Source organism: Haemaphysalis longicornis, unplaced genomic scaffold (assembly GCF_048455015.1).
Source record: "Haemaphysalis longicornis isolate Haplotype H1 unplaced genomic scaffold, Haemaphysalis longicornis Haplotype H1 scaffold_1, whole genome shotgun sequence".
Lineage (NCBI taxonomy): Eukaryota > Metazoa > Arthropoda > Arachnida > Ixodida > Ixodidae > Haemaphysalis > Haemaphysalis longicornis.
The window spans coordinates 274360393-274381004 of record NW_027526203.1 but is presented as its reverse complement, the minus strand read 5'-3'; the positions used below and the strand labels follow the sequence as shown (position 1 = coordinate 274381004).

At 45.2% G+C, this 20612-nt stretch overlaps 1 protein-coding gene across 5 annotated transcripts; it reads left to right on the top strand.

Moving 5' to 3' along the window:
* Positions 1 to 1394: 1394 nt before the first annotated feature.
* LOC144146033 (uncharacterized) lies at positions 1395 to 20308 on the top strand. Of its 5 annotated transcripts, XR_013317645.1 has the most exons (7): positions 1541 to 1759; positions 1933 to 2154; positions 2534 to 2661; positions 5308 to 5348; positions 6531 to 6622; positions 9779 to 9921; positions 19930 to 20308. XR_013317645.1 is itself a non-coding variant. In XM_077677963.1 (6 exons), the coding sequence occupies exons 2-6, from the start codon at positions 1945 to 1947 to the stop codon at positions 20020 to 20022; spliced, it is 615 nt and encodes a 204-aa protein (XP_077534089.1). In that variant the 5' UTR covers positions 1395 to 1534; positions 1933 to 1944; the 3' UTR covers positions 20023 to 20308. The 5 variants fall into 5 exon arrangements, 4 of the variants coding, with proteins under 4 accessions (XP_077534089.1, XP_077534106.1, XP_077534098.1 ...); XM_077677963.1 differs by lacking the exons at positions 1541 to 1759; positions 6531 to 6622 and adding an exon at positions 1395 to 1534; XM_077677980.1 differs by lacking the exons at positions 1541 to 1759; positions 6531 to 6622 and adding an exon at positions 1398 to 1534 and having other exon boundaries at positions 1933 to 2061.
* The last annotated feature ends 304 nt before the right edge of the window (positions 20309 to 20612 follow it).

The window sequence follows — 20612 nt, the reverse complement described above, 5'->3', positions numbered from 1 at the left end:
TCCTGGATGACCACTCCCACTTCACCGGCTCAATAAAATGTATCTCACTCACTCACCCCCTATACGTCGCATCTACACAGGGGTTCCCGTGAGGGGAGGTGGGAGTTTTTTTTTTTTTTTTTTTCATAATTCTGTTATAGCTATATATGTTTCATAATTCCACACTTGCACAGCATTTTTTTCCCGTGGTTTCATTAACACATATTTAACGACACACAGGCTTGGAATTTACTTAACATTTTTGGATTGTTTATATTCTTATAAAAGGCATAAGTTATTGTCCGGGATTGGGTAATCACATCCCCGAAACACATTTTTGTGCGACTTATATACTCGAAACGAAGCCGCATTCGATTGTCCACGCTGCAAAATGAAGTCAACCTCTCCTTGTGCCAGTATCAGGTCTAAACGAGGCGACAGTAGAATTCATTTGTGCCTGATGTTTTGGAGGTGACATGGGTGATATGTTGGTGCCGTCGCCGACGCCTGGAAGAGCGGCGGCGAAGCGCGCAGAATCGCGTCCCCGGGTAGCTCTTGCAGGTGATCGCGTACTCTAGGAAGACGCAGCTGCTTTTTAAGTAACCTAAACGTACTCTTTGCCTATAGACGTCACCATAACAAGTTTTTTAGGGCGCGGAAAGGCGAAAAGAAGCAAAACAGAACCAAAATACTGCACGAGCTCCTATCAGCCGCGCAGCGCAAATCCCGTCAACGCCGCGAAGAAGCGGCGGCACTACGGGATGTCCGCAGCACAGCTGATAGCGGCCCATGCAGTGTTTTGGTTCTCTTTCGCGTCTTTTTGCCTTTCCACGCCCTAAACATCATGTTATTCTGATGTCTGTAAGCAAGTAGTACGTTTAGGGCACTTTAAAAAACAGCTGCGTCCTGATTAGAGAATTGTTAGAGTGCTCGAACGCCGACAAGAGCTAACCGGGGACGCGGTACGCGCGCTTCTTCGCCGCTCTTACGGGCGTCGGCCACGGCAGCGGCATATCACCACTGTCACCTCCGAATATCTCAGGCGCAAGTGAATTCTATTGACGCCTCGTTTTGGCACAGTTTTAGGGCGCGGAAAGGGCGCGGAAAGGCGAAAAGAAGCAAAACAGAACCAAAACACTGCACGAGCTCCTATCAGCCACGCAGCGCAAATCCCGTCAACGCCCGCCCGCATTCGCAGCAGATAGCAGCAGAGCTGGCAGAGCTGAAAGCCAATCACATTCTTTTCTCGATGGCCAATCATAAAAGCCAAGCTTTTGTGAAGCTTGTTTCGCTTTCTGCTGTAGACTTAAAATTAAATGGAACTCAATTTATTTTAATTAAAATTGAAATGATGTATAATTTGGGAAAAGTTGAATGATTTCACGTGGAAAAGTTTTACGCAGGTCTTGGCAATGTTTGGCAGTTTCGGTTTCGGAATCGTTTTGCAAACTGTTGTGCGATTTTCTCCATTTTTTCATTCTGTGGGCGGTGGACTATCACTAAGAATGCATGATGAAATACTTGACAAAAGTTGGACGTGCTTTCCGGCAGACTGGTGAGGTGCAATATTATTGCGTGCCGCCGCACATGCCCGCAAAAGCAACTTGCAGTGATCCGCAGAGGTGTGACCTCCTTATCGTTCGTAACGATCCAGATAAGACACTGGGCTCGAGCATCGCAACATAGCACAGTTCAGTTGTACCGTGCTTGTATGGCCACTTTGGGAGGCTCAACAATGAAAAACGGCGTTCTGGGAACGATCTGATCCACCAGCAATCAGGTGGGCATAGGGAAAGAATCGAAATCGAGAGATAGAAGATACACAATTTTTATCTCCTACAATCGCACGCATCCCTTCCTGCTTGTTATGAATATCTAGCGACTATGATCAGCTATGATCTCTGAGGAATTTGAGAACGGTACCATACGCGTTGCTCGTTTTATACCATGCAGATTCTGCTGATTATGGACGATGCTCCCGAGATGGCACCACAAACTACGTTTATTGCTAATGCTGGCGACGACTCGCAGAATTTGGAAGAAATGCAACAACTCCTCCAGCCACCTCCTCACCCTGCACAGGTAGTTGGGTGCTTCTGCCGGAAACGTGGTGACAACACCATATTCTGGTTTGTTGGCGTGATACCAAGTTGGTACGTCGTGCGGTACGACTTGGTACGTCGTGCGGTACGATGAGGCGCTCTGTCGATCACTTGCCGCCGTTCTCGTTGGCGCCGTTGTGTTCGTTTGCATGTAGGGATGAACGTGGCGGGACTGCTGTGTGCATGTTGATTGCCTTGGACAAAAACACGCGGTTTATTTTGGGGGTCGGCACGCAGGTTCTCGTCTTCGCCGCGGAAACAAGTTACGCCGGCCTTTGCAAACTCGATTGGTTGCCGCCCTCGCAGAATGAATTTGTCACGGCAGTGCTCAGTGCAGCTGTTGAGATCTTGTTTCACGGATCGAGCGTATTTTTTAGATCCAAGATGCCGAACAGTGCGCAAATATTACCATGCGAAACGGTAATCTTCTGTGCTTCGCGATTCTTTTCAAGGCTGGTCATTTGCCGTCTGTACCACCAACGTCACGAAAGTCTACCAAAAAGAAGGCACGCAGGAGGAAGCGTGAAGAAAGCGGGACGCAGTCTGTGGCTGACAGCAAGTACAGCACAAATTCACCAAGGTAAACAACCTTTCGGCTTTGCTTCTGCTCGGTGCCTGGTGGGGACATCTTCTAGCCACCCAAAGTGGAAAGTTGCGCGTGTTGGTGCCTGTAGTGAGAACAGGGGCGCAAAGACTGTGTAAGCGTTTGTCTACTGCCGTTACTTCTTTTCTCGTACGTGCCCAGTACATAACTACGAGGATGAAAAAACAATACACATTCACCAGTGATATATTAGCCATTTTTGTCGCTGACGTTAATTAAAAAAAAAAGACTCTAGCACTACTTCATGAGCAGTGGATCCGAGTGTCCAAACGCATGTGACAGGCGTGCACATCAGTGCTGCCGAAGGGAAAATGTCGAAGCTCAGCAATGGCACAAAAACAAACCACAGCGCACCGAATTTCTCTACAGTGCCAAATGCGCATACATACCGTACAAATCAGAACTGATTTGCAGATATGACTGAATAGCTTATCCGGCGAGATCCTGAATCTTGGAAACAAGGGCAAGCTTAAATTGTGACCACGAAAATGTATGCTGTAAACATTTCGTTTTTTTCGCCACATTAGGGTGGCTATAAGCAGTGGAAAAATTACATTTTGAATTAGATCTCGATACTTATAAGCACAACCTATACGAAAAGCTCACCTGTGGTGAGCTTGGGAGTGCAGTAGCAATGCGTAGTATCAGCTGGGTATGCTTGTGTTTGAGCGTTGACTGCAGTTCTCAATCTCCACCCCATGGGGAGTACTTCTGAGACCACCTGAGATTGTAGCATTCATTGATAAGCACCACTCGGAGATTCGGGTTTATTTTTTCTTGTCAAGGGATTCACTGTACTTGAACTTCCATTTCACACATAAAAAAAAGGCGCAGCATGATGAATGTTGTGAACTCAATTGCCTTTGACAATGGCCACGTGCATACAGACCAGCATGTCGTGCCACCTTGGTTAAAGAATTACTATAATCTAACCACCAGTGAAGCTGTTTTTTCCCTTACAGTCCCTAGGATCATATTTTTGCTCTGCTACAGGAGGGGTCGGTTGGGTTTGTGTTGCGTATTGGTCACAGTAGCAGGACCAAAAGTTTTTCTTTGGATTTGCTATAGGAAACTAAGCTGTTAAGTATGTACTGTGGAAGATTAACTAGTGTTGTACTGATGCTTCTAGCCTAACTTTCGAAGCATAAGAAACTAGAAAAAAAACAAAACATGAAATGCATTGGAATAGGTTTTTTGATTGTGCATGAAATTCTCCCTGAGACTGCAGTTGCTGGCTCCTAGGGCTTTAAGGTCAGAGTCTAGGTCTGAGTGGTACAATGATTGGCACACATGCTATCTAAAGCTTTCTGTGGTGACAGAAACTGAATCGCAGCGGATGTTTGGGAGTGTAGTCGCCTTTACTTACAGTGCCACAGTTGTTTACAAGTCATGTTATGTCAAATAATTAAAGCACCTTTCTAGTGCTAAAATCCTGTACGCAAAAGAGGAGCAAACGGGACAAATGCTTTCATTATCACATAACCAACCAGCCCACCTCTCAGCCCTATGTCATAGCCTGAAATGCAAAAAGCTGTGCTGTAGACAGATGCGTGGATGGAGTCCCTGTGACATTCGGTGCTGTATGTCCTCAATATGGCACCTAACTTTTGTCAATATAGGTCAGTTGCTGATGAATCTTAACTTGCTTTACGTGTATTTATGGTTGTGTTGGGCTCATAAAAACTATGTGCAATTTGACTAAAGCATTTAGTGTAGTGTACGTCTTGATTATTGTAGGGTTTAACGTGCCCTAGCTACACCTAGACGATGAGGCGCACCGTAGTGGAGGGCTCTGGATTAATTTTGACCACCAGGGGATCTTTAACGTGTGCCGAGATCTTGACACACAGGCGTTTTCGCTTTTCGCTCCATCAGAAAAGCGGCCACCGTGGCCGGGATTGAACTCGTGTCCTTGAACTAGGCACCACCATGCCATAGCCACTGAGCAACCGCGGCGGGTGTGTGCATTTCGCGAAATGGTGCATTGAAACCCGTGTATAATGGATACGTACCAGCACAAAAATTTGCTACAAAAATGTTGTCACTACATTGTTCTAATTCCATTGCAGTGCAATGCTAATATCAATCTATTGAGTACTGCTATGTACGGCATTGCACCCCTATGTTGAACAATAACCGCAAGAAAAGCGAGGTGTGTAAACCGCAGTCCATGTGCCTCAATTGGTGCCCCTACTAACTGTAATAAGTTACATGACCAAAGTGGTCTGTTATGTGGTTATGGTCTGTTCTTGCTTCTCTATTCAGACCTCTAATGCTTTTTTCAACAAGTAGTGTCTCTCTGTTAATCTGGAGACCTCCACTACAGCATGCCTCATCGCCTGTGTAAAGTCGACCCGTTAAACCTCATAATCAATCAAGAAATAATCTCTCTACCACGGGGGCTGCAGCAGTTTATTTTCCTTGTAACCATTACTTACAGGGCCAGGAATTCTTCTGTTTCAATTAGTCTCGAACCTGGCAAGCTAACATGAGGGACTGATGCTCATTTATAGGGGAAAAAAAAAAACAACTGTGGCCAACCTTTTAAAAAGCATCTTTCTTGGCATTTATAGGAAATTTGTCTATACATGTAGGTGACAAGTCTGCTTTTCTCTTTTTCAGCTCTTCAACTGTGAATGATGAGATCTTTGTTCCTTTGACTGGTAGGTATTCGCTACAAGTATTTTTATTAGGTTTGTTTCTTAAGGATATTTTTAATTTGAAGCATTCATACAAAAAGGCTGTGAAGGCATATTTGTGCTATCTTTGCAGCAAAATAAAAAAAGGGAGTGCTGGGTTATGGCCCTACTTCGATGGAACCCTTAAAGGGGTCCTGAAGCACCCTCGCCCAATGCTGAAGAGCACAAAGGGTCCTTGAATTGTGCGGATGATCTCAAAGATGACGATGATTATGAACGAGATAAACGAGAACTTATTGAGCTAGTTGGCTCGTGTCTGCAGTAGAAGGAATAGGGCACTAAATAGACGAGGACGAAGATACATAGAAACAAACGACACATACTGGTGCCTGTATGTGTCATTAGTTTCTATCTTCGTCTTCTGTTTTTTAGCACGCTATTCTTGTTACTTCAGATATTAATGAAACGTGGAATTTGCTAATGAACTCCAAAGCATGCGAAACATCACTTGCTAAATAATAGCAAGTTCAAATTTGTTATCTCGTGCCTCTGTATTTGGCATGATCATGACGATGCCCCTCGGTCACTTTCTCCTGCATTGTGCTTATGTTGTACAGCTACCGCTGTCACCCCTGCTTAATTAACCTGCGCCAAGTGCCCGTGACATTACCTATCTGGCTGCTCCAGAAAGTGAAGTTTCTCTTCCTGTCTTGTTTTTTTACTTTGTGGGCAGAAGCCGGTATTTTAGCAGTACAAAACAACGTGGTGGACGTAAAGTTGATTTTGCTAAGTGGATAGCAGAGGTAGGTGTGGGCTCAACATAAAAAGTGCATTCATTATGTGTATACAGTTGACGACCAGTTATTTAGACCCTTAAGGGACCGTGAAAATGTCAGAAAAATCAGGCAGTCTGAAAAAGCAAATGTGCCCCCCAAAAGCTCAATTTATTTCTTACTATTGAGTGAGTGGGTGGAAAAAGTGATGGATGCGCTTGTGAACCTTGCGTCGCTTCCGTGCGAACAGGTCCGCCTGAATTTCGGCGAGAGTCATAGTGTTGAATCCGCTGAGTGCCTCCTCGCAGGTGTGTTTCATGCAAAAAAAAAGTTCCTGCAATAAATTCCAGAAACAGCATCTTGAAGCACTGTAGCTGATTCAATCAAATGCGAGCCACAGTAGCGACAGAACGGGGTTTTCGCGTTTCCGCAGCACGCCCACAACTAGGCCTACCGGCTAAGTTCAGCAACACACGTGAAACGTATGCCAAACACAAAGGCGAAGAGGCGGTCGAAGCGAAAAAAGTAAGCATTTTTGCCGCCAGTGATGCTGTTGCAGAAGCGGAAGCTGCTAGGCAAGATAGCCTCGAACCAGCGTCAGAGGCTACTAGGGGACGTACCGGCACGCAAGGCCGGCACGAGTTCCGAGGCTATAGGAGCAAAAAGGAAACAATAACCTCTACAAAACGAAGTTATACAGGTGAATAAGGTCGCGATCTTCCTGTTGCGATGACAGAAGTGTGGCTGAGGTTTGCATGCGTGACAATTTTTGGCAGTCGTTGCAAAGGTGATCCAAATAAAAAAATTACATTGGGCAAGTGAAGTTCGCCGAAAGCGATCCAACGTTATACAGAATCAAAAGACCTAAAAAATAATATTAGACACAGCGGTACGAAATAAATCCGGGTTGCTAAGTGTAGCAATATCAGAAGGAAGGTGGTTCCAGTCGCAAAATTATGCATACTCAGAGATCATTTTTGTTGCTTTTTTTTTTTTTTTTTGCAGTGGTTTGGTTCAGTTTTTATGGTGCCGATTTCGAGCAATACGAATGTGTCTCTCACTGAGTAAGATTCATTGAGATTTTACTTAAAGGGGCCATGAAGACAAAATGCAAGTCTGTTTTTGTTTTATTTGAAAAATTTGGTTTTTATAGTGCTGCAAGTGCTTGTCTGACAACAAACAATGCTTTATTCACTGCGAAATTAAACATTTTAAGCCAAAATTTTCATTCTCCCGCTAAATCGTCTGTTTTGTGACGTCAGCAATGATGTATTCAGGGACCGCGGCGGCCGCTTTTCTGATGGAGGCGAAAAGCAAAAACGCCCGTGTGTACGAGATTTCGGCGCACGTTAAAGATCCCCAGGTGGTCAAAATTAATCTGGAGCCCTCCACTACGGCGCGCCTCATCGCCTGCGTTGCGTCGGCGCGTTAAACCCTACAATCAGTCGATGTATTCAGGGAACTAACCTAACTTGAAAGTTAGTATGCTGACTACAGCTGCTGCGAATGGAGAAACAGTTTTGTGTTGCCTTGTTTACCATTCACCTTCATAGATAGTGCGACGATACCACTCAAGGGTCGCTGTCCACACTTGCTCTGTTTTTGACCTGATTTGTACCTGGCTTGCTTTTGTTATGGTTAATAGTAATCATTTCCTGAAACATTTTTATACTCGATAAACAGGGTCATGTAAGACAGTGTTGCTTATGTCAGGTGGCTAGCGTCGTGGCAGACAAGCCCAATGCACCCGACAGCTATGCAGCTGTGGCCGGCCCAGCGCATGCTGTATGCACGGGTGCTCCTATGTTTGCGTGTTCATTCATAACTTCCATTGTTTACACCACCATTTTTACTGCTGTAAAAAGAATGTGAACTAAATTTAGGCGCAAATAGCTTGTTCCACACGCTTATAATCCCTGTTTAATTTGCGCTGGATTTTGTTAGCCTCAGCCAGTCGCAATGAGCTGCCTACAATATGTCATAAGTTGAGTGCGTAAAAGTAGCCAGGGTGTCGCATGCCTAGTTACCATTTTCCTCATTACTCATTATGTAGGTTATGTTAGTGAAGCTTGCATTAATATTGGTGTCAGTGTTATTCTAATGAGGCAATGTTTCGAATGAACCAAACTTACATTTTGTCTTCATGGACCCTCAACATTTTTTTCATTGTGGTGCAACGTTAGATAATTCAAACCATCAAACAAAGCTGACCCAGAGAGAGAGAGAGAGAGGGAGAGAGGGAGAGAGAGAGAGAGAGAGAGAGAGAGAGAGAGAGAGAGAGAGAGAGAGAGAGAGAGAGAGAGAGAGAGAGAGAGAGAGAGAGAGAGAGAGAGAGAGAGAGAGAGAGAGAGAGATGAAGTCAAGTCGCCCAAGGAAATGTTTTGTAGCTCTATGCACCTCAAAACTAATTTCTGACATACACAATGGCCACGTTTTGTGAAGGAGGGCCAGTCAAAGCTTTTCGAAGCCCTCGTGAATGGAAAACATTTTCTGGGATAAAAATCTCAGGCTCCCTTAACTTAACACACCCACACGACTGCTCTGTGTTTTGTTGTGCACCGTATTGCTAAAAATGATTGCCTTTACTGCTGAAATTAAGATCACGGTTTCTAGCTGAAAAACGTTTGTTGCTCTGCTGTTCCGTATGCACCCTATTTTCTGACAGGCAGTGGCGTAAATCATGGGGGGGTCAGGGGGGTCCTGACCCCCCTTGTGTTCGGGCTGGGGGGGACACCCCTTGCAAGTGTCCCCCCCTTGAGGTTCATCTTTCATTTACCTTTGAAAGCTAAAACAACTGTTGTTTTTGTCACTAATAAGTACTGCTTATACTTATAAGTACTGCTTGTCACTAATAAGTATTTCAAGGAAGTGGAGAGTGTTCTCAGGATTATCTTAGTGATGCCGGTCTCTTCCTGTGAAGCAGAGAGATCGTTCAGTGCCTTGAGAAGACTGAAAACATGGCTGCGTAGTATGATGGGGGAGGAACGCCTCAACTGCATGGCTTTGGCACATGTTCATCAAGACATTATAGACCTCATAACATTGCCAGGGTTGTTGAAAAACTTTGTCAGTGCGTGCAAAAACCGCGCTCTCGTTTTTGGACCCTCTAGAAGTGTCGAAAGCTAGGAAACATGACATAGGTGATCAGTACTCATATTGTACAGAGTATTTCTTATTGATCTTTTTTTAACGTCTGCAATAGCACAGTGCAATTACGTGAGGTATGAAACCATGCTCGTTTTTCTTATTTTAATTCAAATCACGATAGTAATTTGTATATAAATGAAAATAAAGCACAAAACAAAATGGCCGCCTTGGCAAGATGTGTGTCCCCAATTGTGATTTTTCTGGATTTACGCCACTGCTGACAGGTGTTTGATTGCTCCAGAGAAAATGGATCTGAACTTGCCTGCTCTAAAAGCTGAAACGTCTGCTCTTAAACCTCATTTTACTTGCTCTACCAACTTCTCCAAGAAGTTAATAGCCAGTTCCGCCACTGGGTAGGGCACACTGTGTGTTTTCATTGCAAAGGGATCCCTTTTTCAAGAGGCCTGTTCACAGTAAACTGCCATGCTTTACTCCTTGTGCCTCATATTGTCGTACAGGTGTTCTTGGGCTTGTAAGGGCCTATCATATTTCAAAGGGAGATGGGTTTTATTCTTCATCTTTCTTTGTTGTCAGACAGCAAGAGCTCCGCGGCAATGGAGCTGACCATCTTGGAGACGTCGCCTGCTGACGCTGCTGACATACCAACTGTTCTGGTCCAGCCGCCATCAAGCACACCATCAGTAACTGCTTGCAGAGATGAGCAGATTCTGGAAGCGGTGGGTATCATGTCTAATAACCACTATGGTGGGCTGCATTTGCCCTGTTAAGTGTAATTGAAGTATTGAAATTCCAAAATTGTAATTGAGTGGTTTTGAAACTTCCTAGTTTGTGATGCTGTACAGGGCTGCACTGGTATACAGTCAAACCCGGTTATAGCGAACTGTAATATGCGCCACGATTTGTTCGATATAGCTGAACCTGCCTATAATGAATTTTTACTAGTTCGCAATGCACGGCGACCTCCCCTCCCCCCCCCCCCCCCTTCCCTTTCCGTTTTAAATTTCAAGTCCATGTCCTTCAGTATCGAAGCAATATTGGCAGAGTACATCGACTGCCGAAAGCACTTCATTAAGTTCATTAAGTGTCATACGGCTTTCACTCGCGACATCTTCCGCCTCTTCGGTGCTTGCTTTCAGCAGCACCAGCTGCCATGACATTGGCGATGGTGTCTGCGCCCAAGGGGTTCACAGTGACCTCAACTTCATCGTTGACACTCAGGAAATCCTCGAAGGACACTCCTTTCGGCACAGCCATGGGAACATTGGCGAGCTCTTCCCACATTTCGCTGCTAATACTGCTGTCTTGATCCGGACTCGCTGACTGGCAGGGCTTTTTCATGAGTCCTGCGCGTCGGAAGCAGTTGCGGAAAGTGTCAGGCGTCACGTCGCTTTATGCAAGGCTCAACATCTCAATCGCCGCTCCGAGACAATGCATTTTGGCAGCAATTCTAGGCACACCGAGTTCGATATATCAGATGTGAATTTCGTTTTAAGAAATAGTATGTTTCACATGTATTTTCGTAACTGATTTGTTTTTGTACAACATATAGCATAATTTGCTCTATCCGGGTTCGTTATGATTGGGTTTGACTTTATTTCTGCACTGTGTAGCAGTGTTCAGGCTTATCAAGAGCAGGATTTTTGAAGTTATGGCTTGGGGGGGGTCCAGAGTGAACTAAGGCATTGCCTTCAGCTTGTTAATGTGTTTGTACAACACATGAAGATTTAGCCCCTTATCATTTCACATGTTTGCCAACAATGGAAAGCTGAAGGAAAAAAATGCTGGTAAGCCTTGGTGCTAGCAATATGGCATTGTACTTCAGTAGAGGCGAAAGTTGCAAGCACTGCATATGTTATCATAAATCAATGTAGCAAGGATGACTACATTTCCCGTGGGACTGAGAGTGTCTTTACCACAGTAATGAATTTGTCACAAGCTTTTGGCACCTGCCATCACACCGACCTTTTCATTTAAATGTGGTGTACGCTGAGGCAGTGTTTTCCAACCTCTTTTTTGTAATCTGCTAAAAACCTAAAATTGCAGATCACAAACCTCCTTCCTTTCTCTGCCAGACTATTGTGAGGCTACAAGCAGTGCACAAATAGTACAGCCAAACCTTGCTACATAGAACAGTGCAGATTGTGAAATAGTTTGTGTATCCAAAATTGATATATAAAATTGAATTACGATATCCTCAGAAAGCAGCATGAATAGCCAAATAAATACTCACTTGAAGCTTAGAAAGCAGTGCAGTTAGTACTGGAGTGCTCACAGCCAAATAAATATGCACTTGAGGCATCAATAAGAATTATTCACTGAGGTGAAAAAAATTGGCGCAGCTTGCACTTGTGGTGCAAGGCTGGAGAAATAGCAGAGCTGGCGGCCCCTCTCCCTTCGTCGGAGAACCGGCTGTTGCACCTCACATGGATTTCTGAACTTGCCTCTTGTTTGTACATGACTGGTAGGCCCAGATCATTTTGTCCACAGGCTTTTACATCTCTTCCTAAGTGGACTGCATTACCACACGCTAGAACCCCCGGCAACTGGCTTCGCGAGCTCGGCGTCTGTGCTCCCCTCTTCAATGCACGTTAGCTGGCGAGGAGAACAGAACGCAAGAGATCACACCCCGAACACAATCGCATAGAAGCCAGTTTCATAACACGAGGGACCCAGGTTGGATTCTGACCACGGGAAGCGCTTTTTCCCCCAGGTTTGTGGTTTGTCTCTCTCTCTTTTTTTTTTTCATGCGGCGGCAGTCTTTTAATTGTGTCCTGTTGGGCTTAATTTGGAGGGTTATGTTATCGCTTTTCTCGTCCTTGTGTTATTTCCGACCTCCCATACCCATGTATGCATTTGCCTTCCTGTCTCGTGAAGAGTCGGCCTTTGGAGGCGAAATGGAATTGTTTTTGCACGCTATGGGCTCCTAAATTTGTTGCTGTGTTTATTTATTTCTTTCCGCTTCAAAATGAACCCATTTGGCTCTAACACTTGTGAAAATTCCTACCTGGCCTTTTTCCCTGTACGTGTTGTGCACTGCGTGCCGGCACACTTTTTTTCTTTCCAATTGGCTGCACATATTGGAGCACAAGCTGCAGTGCGCTACCTCGGGCAGTCCTCACGGGGTGACCATTTTTGCCCTTGAGCGCTAGAGGTCAAACCACACCCCCTTCTGCAAGCGCCTGGCATGGAGCAGCGGCCCGATAACATGTAGAGATGGCGGTAGGGGAGAGATAGGCGAAGAGGGAAAGGAGACATGCATGGAACAACCCGTGTTTAGGATGTGGCGGAGGAAGGCGAGGAGGCCGCCGTTGCAGTGATAAGTGCGTGCCACAAAGGAAGGCCACGAGTCAACGTGCGGCACAGAACCGTGTGCGATAGAGGAAGGTGAACATCCAGCTGTGGTCCCTCGTACAGCGGCAAGGCTTAAACAACGCCGTGAGGTGAAAAAGGCGAAAAACGCTACTGTTGCGTACAGCTTTGCTACATTCAAATCTTATGCATTAGTGTTCGATTCCGGGGACCTCCCTAAGCACACTCCCCACACCTGCTCGTGGGCTCCTTGCCTCCTTTCCCTCCCACTTCTTGGCCTAGTATTTTCACCCTCTCCACTTTGCTGATAATGATAGTTTTATGCTAATGCCCCACGGTGGAACTAAAAGCTTAAATAGCTCTGCAACATCATAGCCTGCTTCATGGTAAGGAGCCACACACTACTTGCTGTTAAATTCTCCACACCAAGATGAATGCAAAGTCTCGCTTTTGTGGGATCACAAGTTCCAACATCGCTACAATCATGGGCGTCCGGAAGGGGGGGGCAAGGGGGGGCAACCGCCCCTCCTTGGAAATTCGGATATTTTTATGCACTACAAAAAATCTGCACAGCTTGGTTGGCCCATAATTAAAATAACTTTGCCCTGAAGGACGGAAGAGAGGAGAGAACGACACCGACGTTCTCTCCTTTGTCACGTCCTTTAGCGCAAAGGTTTTTTTTTTTTTTTGATATGTACGTGAACCAACTAGCCCAACAGTCCACGCTACTCAAATGGTTAGCACACTCAGGTCCTGCGTATCTGTATGGAACGCCCTTCAGGACTGCGGTCAACATTGCACTTTAGACACTGACTAACATTGCTGGTCATGTGACAGCAGTGAAACAGACTGCCAGTGCTGGCTATTGAAGATAGCGAACAATTCTGAAAGGTTTGACTTTTTTTTTAAACTCTAGATTTATGCGCTCTTACCGCAAGAACTTCCGTTTTCGGACACAGTTGCAGCTATATCTAACAAAAAATCTTCACTGCTATACCTAGTAGGGAGAGTGTAGCATCCTCCCGTGCCATCCCATCACCTTGTACACCCTTTCCTTCGAAATTGCGAAATGTCGGCACCACCCAAGCCCCGCAACAAAACCTATAAATCAGCCCCTGAAAACGCTTGTACGCCTGTACTGCATTGAAAGCCAGTGAGGCGAGTAGTATCTTTATTGCGTGAGCCATTTCAACAGACTTCATCACACATATGTAACCTCGCAATTCGCCCAGAAAAACCCGAGGCGTCTGCAGCTGCTATTCAAGGAAGATTGGCGGAGTGCAGTTCTATGTATGTGCATGTATTGGGCTGTGTGCTGGTGATCAGTTGGCGTGAGTCGAGAACCCTCACGCAGCGAGACTGGTCACTCTTCTTAACAAAGTGACAGTAACTTTTCGCATTTTCTTTATTAACTTTATTTCTTTGTTCGTGTTGTATCCTGACGTTGCAAAATTGGAGGCTTGATATCGTGACGTCAGTGCCTCCCGTGGTTTTTCCTTTCCTTGAGCCACCGCTATAAAAAGGCGAGGCTCACAAAATAAAGCGTTCACTATCACGGCGATCTGCGTGCTGTGTTGTTATCGTCCGGCCACCCTCAGTCCCCGCCGGCCCCGGCGGGATAGCAATGGCGACGAGGATGGGATCCAATGTATATCCTCGAAGTCTGGTTATAATTCGCTGTTTGTACTTTTTGTAACCACAAATAGCGCCTTTTTGGTGCTATCCATCCGTACACCCCCCTCCCCCCGTTAATGGATGCCCCCCCTTGCAAAAAGTTCTGCGGACGCCCTTGGCTACAATCCAAGTCCCCGCGTCCATGAAACGCTTTTGCAGCGTTTATTCCATGTCTTCAAATGTTGGTGTCCAAGCATGCTGTGGCCTTGTGCCACCTTGGCCTCTATGTCACTTTTCGTTTTCAACAATGCGCTTCAGGTGTTTCTGGCTATGTTGTATGCTTTGGCAGCACTAGACATCTCTGATTTTTCACCGTGATGGTTAATCTCAACTTTCCTTGCCAAAGACAGTGACTTGCATTCCTTCGTGCTTGTCGCCATCACTCGCTGCGCAATCAGAGCGAGTTGGCAAGGTCGAGAAATTACAGGAGCTGCAAGTGGTTAGTGCAGTGACACAAGCTGGCAGACAAGCTAAGACCACTGCTGGTGTATTCCACCGAGTCAAAATGTCGCTCACAGCACCACAGACTTGCACTTGTAAGCGTCGCAAACGCCTCTTGCTTCACTGCTGTCCGCAGCATATTGTGAGAAAGCTCACCGCCTTCCTTGGGAGCAGGCCTTGTCCGGAGCTGCAGACTTTGATGTATCAGTTGCATGTCCGACCAAGTTTGGTATAATGAGTTCAGATTACATAAAAATGGTGGAAAAATTTGGAAACAGAAAGACCAGACAGCATCGTAGTGGCACCCACTGATCGTAAGAAGGGGAAGGGTTGGGGGTTAGACCTGGGGTTTGTCCGCACTCCCATACTTGGTGGTATAGGGTGCGGGGAAGGGACGGAAATTACAGCTGGCCGGGCATAAGGTGGGGTAGGTGGCATGAAGAAGGGTGCGATGAGGGTTCGTTTGTATTCTTCGGAGGTTGGCGGCTTCTTGTCTGGATAACTCTGGGTGTGGAGCCAGGAATATGCTTCTGCCTTGGCGGTATGGGCCAGAATACCTGCATATTTTACGGGAGGTTCTGTCTTTGGAGCAGCAGGCGACGTTTGTCCCTCGTAGATAAAGGCAGCCAGTATACATGCGCATGGGCAGCGGCATGGGCTGCCTCATTACCAGCGAGGGATGTGTGTCCGGGTACTCAGACGATTTCTATCTCGAGTAGCTGACCCTTGGTTTTGAGGATGCAGAGGGCTCTTTTGGAGTTGCATCCCTGTAGATAACAGCAGCATGCTGTTTGCGAATCTGTAAGCACAGTGATGGCGTCCTCACTAGTCGTTGCGGCTAGGGCAATAGCCACTTCCTCTGCGGTTTCCGTCTGTGTTGTACGAGCGGTGAGGGAGGTCATTTCTTGACCTGTTGAATTGGTGACGCATACCACGTCGGCTGGCCGCTGAAGATAAGGGGACGCGTCAACGTACCTTGTATTTGAAAGTTCTGCTGGCTGATTTAACGCATTTTTTAGTAATAAATGTGTGTTCAAAAGTCCAGTTTTTCTTGCACCATTCTCCCAATGTCTGCTATGACTACACACTGGCAGGCCTGCAGGGCTAAATTTAGCAATTGCTGGCTTGTTTTAACTTGTGGAACTTGCATGTGAACAAACAAAAAGGCAGAATTAAGAATCAACTGTATGAAAGCCAAGAGATGGCATAAAAACACATTGCATTCTTTGACATCATTGCAGTAGTTGGGGTAGCGGCCATGAATGGTGCATAAGATTTTCTCTATCGTTGCCAATTACAGATCAGCTAAGGCTGTACACTTACGCTAGATAATTGTGTAATAGATTACGTGGATTAAACTGCACAGGGCAGCCACAAATGAATTTGACACATTCTCCGTTAGCAGTATATGTGCAGAGCAGGGTTACGAAGTGAATAGTGATTTGGTTTGAATAGTTGCGAGTAGGAGCGAATATCTTTGAATTGGGGAAAATATTTAGTGATTTCCAATGGGACAACTGAAATTTACAATTTCTCAAGCATGCTTCAGTAATTATAACCTGTCAGAAAATGAAACACTTGATTAAAAGGGTTTGAAAAATCCTTTTTGCAACAAAACAAATTTGCAGAAGCTATCCTGCAGCTTTTAGCTTTATTTGTGATACTAGATATTTTAAGGGGTCAACTTTCGCCTCATGTGGTGACCTCAACCACAAGTGTTTTAGTACTATTAGTGAAATGAGGGTGTATATTCTGTCAAGCTGAGATTAACACATTTCTTGTTAGAAAGATGTAAACAGCAGTTTCTTGCATGTTCATGTCGGTTCTAGGAGGAAACAAGAAGAAAGCAAGACTTGCTGCTCGGTTCGCATCCTGATAACGTGGTTGTGCCCAAGCTGCCCTAGTCAACACCCTCTAGATAAGAAAGGCCAGCTTCATACTGGCTTAGTTCCCAAATGCCCGATTTGCTAAAGTTGATATGTTTTTAGACCTGTAATGCACCTATTTTTATTATGGGACAAAGGAATTTTTTTTCTTATTCTGAGAGAAGTGGGAGGGCGGAGTTGGTTCAATGCCAAGGAGATAAGAGGTGCTCCCCAAAAGCGCCTCCCTCTTGGTGTTTGGCCGCACGTTACCAGAGCAGTGCGGGCAAGCCCATAGCTGCGAACGGAGAACAGAACACTGGTGCATGTTATTGAATTTTGAAACACATTGAAAATTCATTCGAAATTCTTTAATAAGGCTATTCAATTTGAAGTTGAATTTTGCGTTGTGGGCTTCAGTACTTGAAGGTTCGAATATCTGCACACTCCTATTACATTATACTCTGCTCAATTACAGTACTGCTAGGTTTGTCAATGCACAATGTGCCTGGCATCAGCCTTGTACACCAAGATCTCAACTATGCTTTTTGGTTTTAAATCAATAGGTGCATTGTTCAATGGAGTATTTATTTTTATTCGGAGGTTAAGAGTAAAATAAGAGAGAGAGAAAAATATTTTGAAGCCGGTGTCCCAGGGACTGCTTGGCTTCTTGCCAAGGTTACCAAGACATAGATCATAATGTGCTATGGATGTGGGCTGATAAAGGGGTGCAATAGAGTTCTTCAGGCTCCTTAGTGACTCAAACCCCTCAGCTTCTGGGGCGCTTTGGTTTGTATATTTGTGCATGTCCAGAGTACGTTCATTGTTGAGGGTCTGGTTGCAGTGTTAGTATTTTGGAGTGCCAGGAAGCCCATCCATAGAGCGTAGGATGTGTTATGTTGGTAGTGTGCCTGTGTTTGGGCTCGTTGAATGAAAACTCCATCAGTGCGGGGGAATTCTGTAGGGTAAGAGAGGGTGGTTCTTGGATTTCTCATGTCTTGTAAGCACTGGTTGGGACTGTGATGCATTGCTCGGTGGTGCTCTCTCGAATCATGGAAGGGAGGCCATGGTTTTGGGGTGGCTAAATTATGAAGAGCAGCTCAGGCTAAGGCATGGGCCTTCTCATTCCCCTTTGCACCTGCATATCTAGGGACACATGTCAATGTAGTTTATATAAAGCTAGGGAGGCTGCATGTGATATTGGCGAGTCTGTGGCGCATGTTGGGATGCATATGGTTCTCTGAGAGGTTGGGAATTGCACGTTTGCTCTGTTGTGGCGACTAATTTTTCTTCGTTTTGGGGGTGCTTCTATGGAGTTGACAAATGTCTGGTGCTCCAGAGGTGTCGACGATGGTGCCAGAGCATACATGATTATTGCCATGAAAATCTGTTGTCCCAATTTTCATTTCTGGGTTCTTCGCCTGTCGCCTTCTAAGGTGATAAGACTTGCAAACCAAGACAGGCACAAACCAAGACAGGCAGCATTCCCAACTCCTTGTTACGTATTTTGATAATGCAGAGTCAGCTTTATATACCTTTGCTCACTTTAGAAATAGTCTTGGGAACACGTACATAAAAGCTGAATACAGTGTAGCGTCACTAAACAAAAATTGAAAGGGCCAGTACAGTTGGTTACATTACATTTATGAGAAGTTTTATTTAGTAAGAGTGCTTTGTTAATGAAAAGTCATATTAAAAGGACACTGAATTGAGCCTGTGAAAGTCTTCTTTGTGACTGCATTGTGCAGCCACAATGCAATTTGTTGTTTGACTGTTTAGTGTAAGCTTTGGGCTTGAGTTTATCTGTAATGAGCAACAAAAGAGAAAACACTTCCTTGGCACCGTGCCAGCTTCTGTAATGCCACCGGGTTGGTTTTTCATGTCATTTTAAGCTATCTGTGTCTTCACATTTGAAGGTTAATAACGACTTTTAGTTCCTCTATGCAGAGGTAGGTTAAACACGCTAGGAATCAGCTAAATTAAGCTCTGCGAACTGGCCAACGTATCGTCATAGTCAAAGCTTGCAAGGGAAACGGCATTTTCACAAGCCTTTCTTGTTAAAAATGCATGTAAATCAGCTGGGAAAACTCAAAACGTGGTCTATGGATTCTACGGTTTAATCTGGGAAGGCAATCATGCAGTGCTTACAACTTACTTCAGTGGCTCTATAGAAAACCGGGCACTACTGATTCTGCTGTCACATTAAGCAGCACTTCTATTTGATTGACTTCCATGCAATGAAATTGTACTGTATTTTCAGTGAACATTGCACATAAAGCTGCTATAGTAGTTCAGTGGCGGAGCTGGTGGGCTGTTGGGTACCAAGTTTCGATACCCAGCTACGGTAGTTTCATTTTATGGAAGTGGAAGTTCATGTGTATGAGATTTTAGTGCACTATAAAGAGCCCCAGCTACTTCTCCATAGCTGTACAGTAAGGTGTGCTGTTGCTTGGGCACTTAAAACCTCAATTTGAATTTATTGAATCGTACACAATGACTTCTATCCCTTCTTCTACTCTGGTGTTACCCTCTGGCATGCTGATTTCCTGTCCTCTTGTGACATATGACACCAGTACAGGGAGCATGTGCGCTTCACTTTCAGTCACAGGTTGCATTCGAATTTTTATTATGTTCAGATATCGTGGAGCCTGGGACTTTTCTCTAGTTTGACTGCAATGGTTGCTACAATGCTCACATAGTACTAAAGATGCTTATTTGCAATCTCAAAGCACCAAAAGTGGCTTTTGGGGCTTGCGAGATTGAAGTTGGAAGCCTTTTTTATTAAATGCTTGCTCACATGGGAGTCATTATGAAGAATAAAAATTCCCCGCATTTCCCCGAGGGGAAGAATGTGAAAGTGCGAATGCACGAGTTGAATTTGCGCGGTTCGGTAATGTTCGCGAAAGAGAGATCACACACACACACACAACTACAAAGAAAGAAAGATGCATTTATTCACAGACACCTATTTGTGTTGTCGTTGTACTTGATTGCTAGAGCGGATCTCAGCTTTGAAATTTCGTGTCAGTACTCCTTTAAGCAGGTGCATTAGCCCTTCTCACGCCCGATTCTTGGCCAATCCCCCACGTGGGTATGTGCCATGTCAGCGGCCAGGCTGCGCGTGCCCATCTCCACGTGCGCGGACATCGCCGGTGGACGCAGGTTCAGGGTCGCTTAAGAAGTGCATTGCACTTAAAAAGCTTCTTTGGTGAACATCTGGTTTCAAGCAAATGTTTTGCACCTAAAGGTGGACACTTAAATTACAGCTTATTTCTATTACATTTGGTCCAGCTAAACTTAAATGCTAAGCAATTGATCCAGTGCAGAAGTGATTGAAATAACCTAACAGCAAATGGCTTGGATTTAAAAGCTACTTGTTGCAGTTATGCTTTACGGCTTTTTTTCTTTCACTAATTTTGTTTGCCTTTTCTGTTTCAGCTTCGAGAAATTGTTCGCAATTGCACCGTGCAAGACCCAGAGAAGAGGGCGTCAGCTGCTGAAGTGCACGCTGCATTGAGCAAGCTCTTGTGAAAGAGGACAACTGTTGTGGCCATCGTAGTGCAGTTCCTTCATTTCCTGTTGATGAATTGGCCCAGTGCATTCCGCAATAAGCAGTTCATTGTGGCATTACTTGGCTTATTGCACGGCTTGCGGTTGTGATATTTGCTTTGCTTCCAAACTCATCGCAACAAAAACTATCCACTTTATGGTTGGTTAAGACAACTTAGTTTGTTTTGTGGGACTTGTACATATGCTTTTAATGGCAATTTTATTCTGTGTATGAGTGAAGCAATAAAATAGCAATTGATACACCATGCATCTTCCCTCCTTTCTTCATGCACATCGGCCAAGGACTGCTATATTCTCTCATTGTACTGCTAGCGGCGGCTGCGGAAATGGGGCTGGGGGCCCTACTGCATTTAGACAGCTTGATTACTTCTGGAGCCTGCCATTCTATACTGTAACAGAAGAACGCTGTTTGCTGGAGCCAAAGTGGCATTAAATTACCCGCCGAGGCGGCTCAGTGGCTATGGCGTTGTGCTGCCGAGCACGAGGTCGCGGGTTTGATTCCCGGCTGCGGCGACTGCTTTTCTGATGGAGACGAAAAGCAAAAAACACTT

Coding starts and splice junctions, on each gene's coding strand:
- LOC144146033 (XM_077677963.1), top strand. CDS start 1,945: ATGGACGATGCTCCCGAGATGGCACCACAAACTACGTTTATTGCTAAT. Junction 2,155..2,533: donor ACGTCGTGCGGTACGACTTG/GTACGTCGTGCG, acceptor ATTCTTTTCAAG/GCTGGTCATTTGCCGTCTGT. Junction 5,349..9,778: donor GATCTTTGTTCCTTTGACTG/GTAGGTATTCGC, acceptor CTTTGTTGTCAG/ACAGCAAGAGCTCCGCGGCA.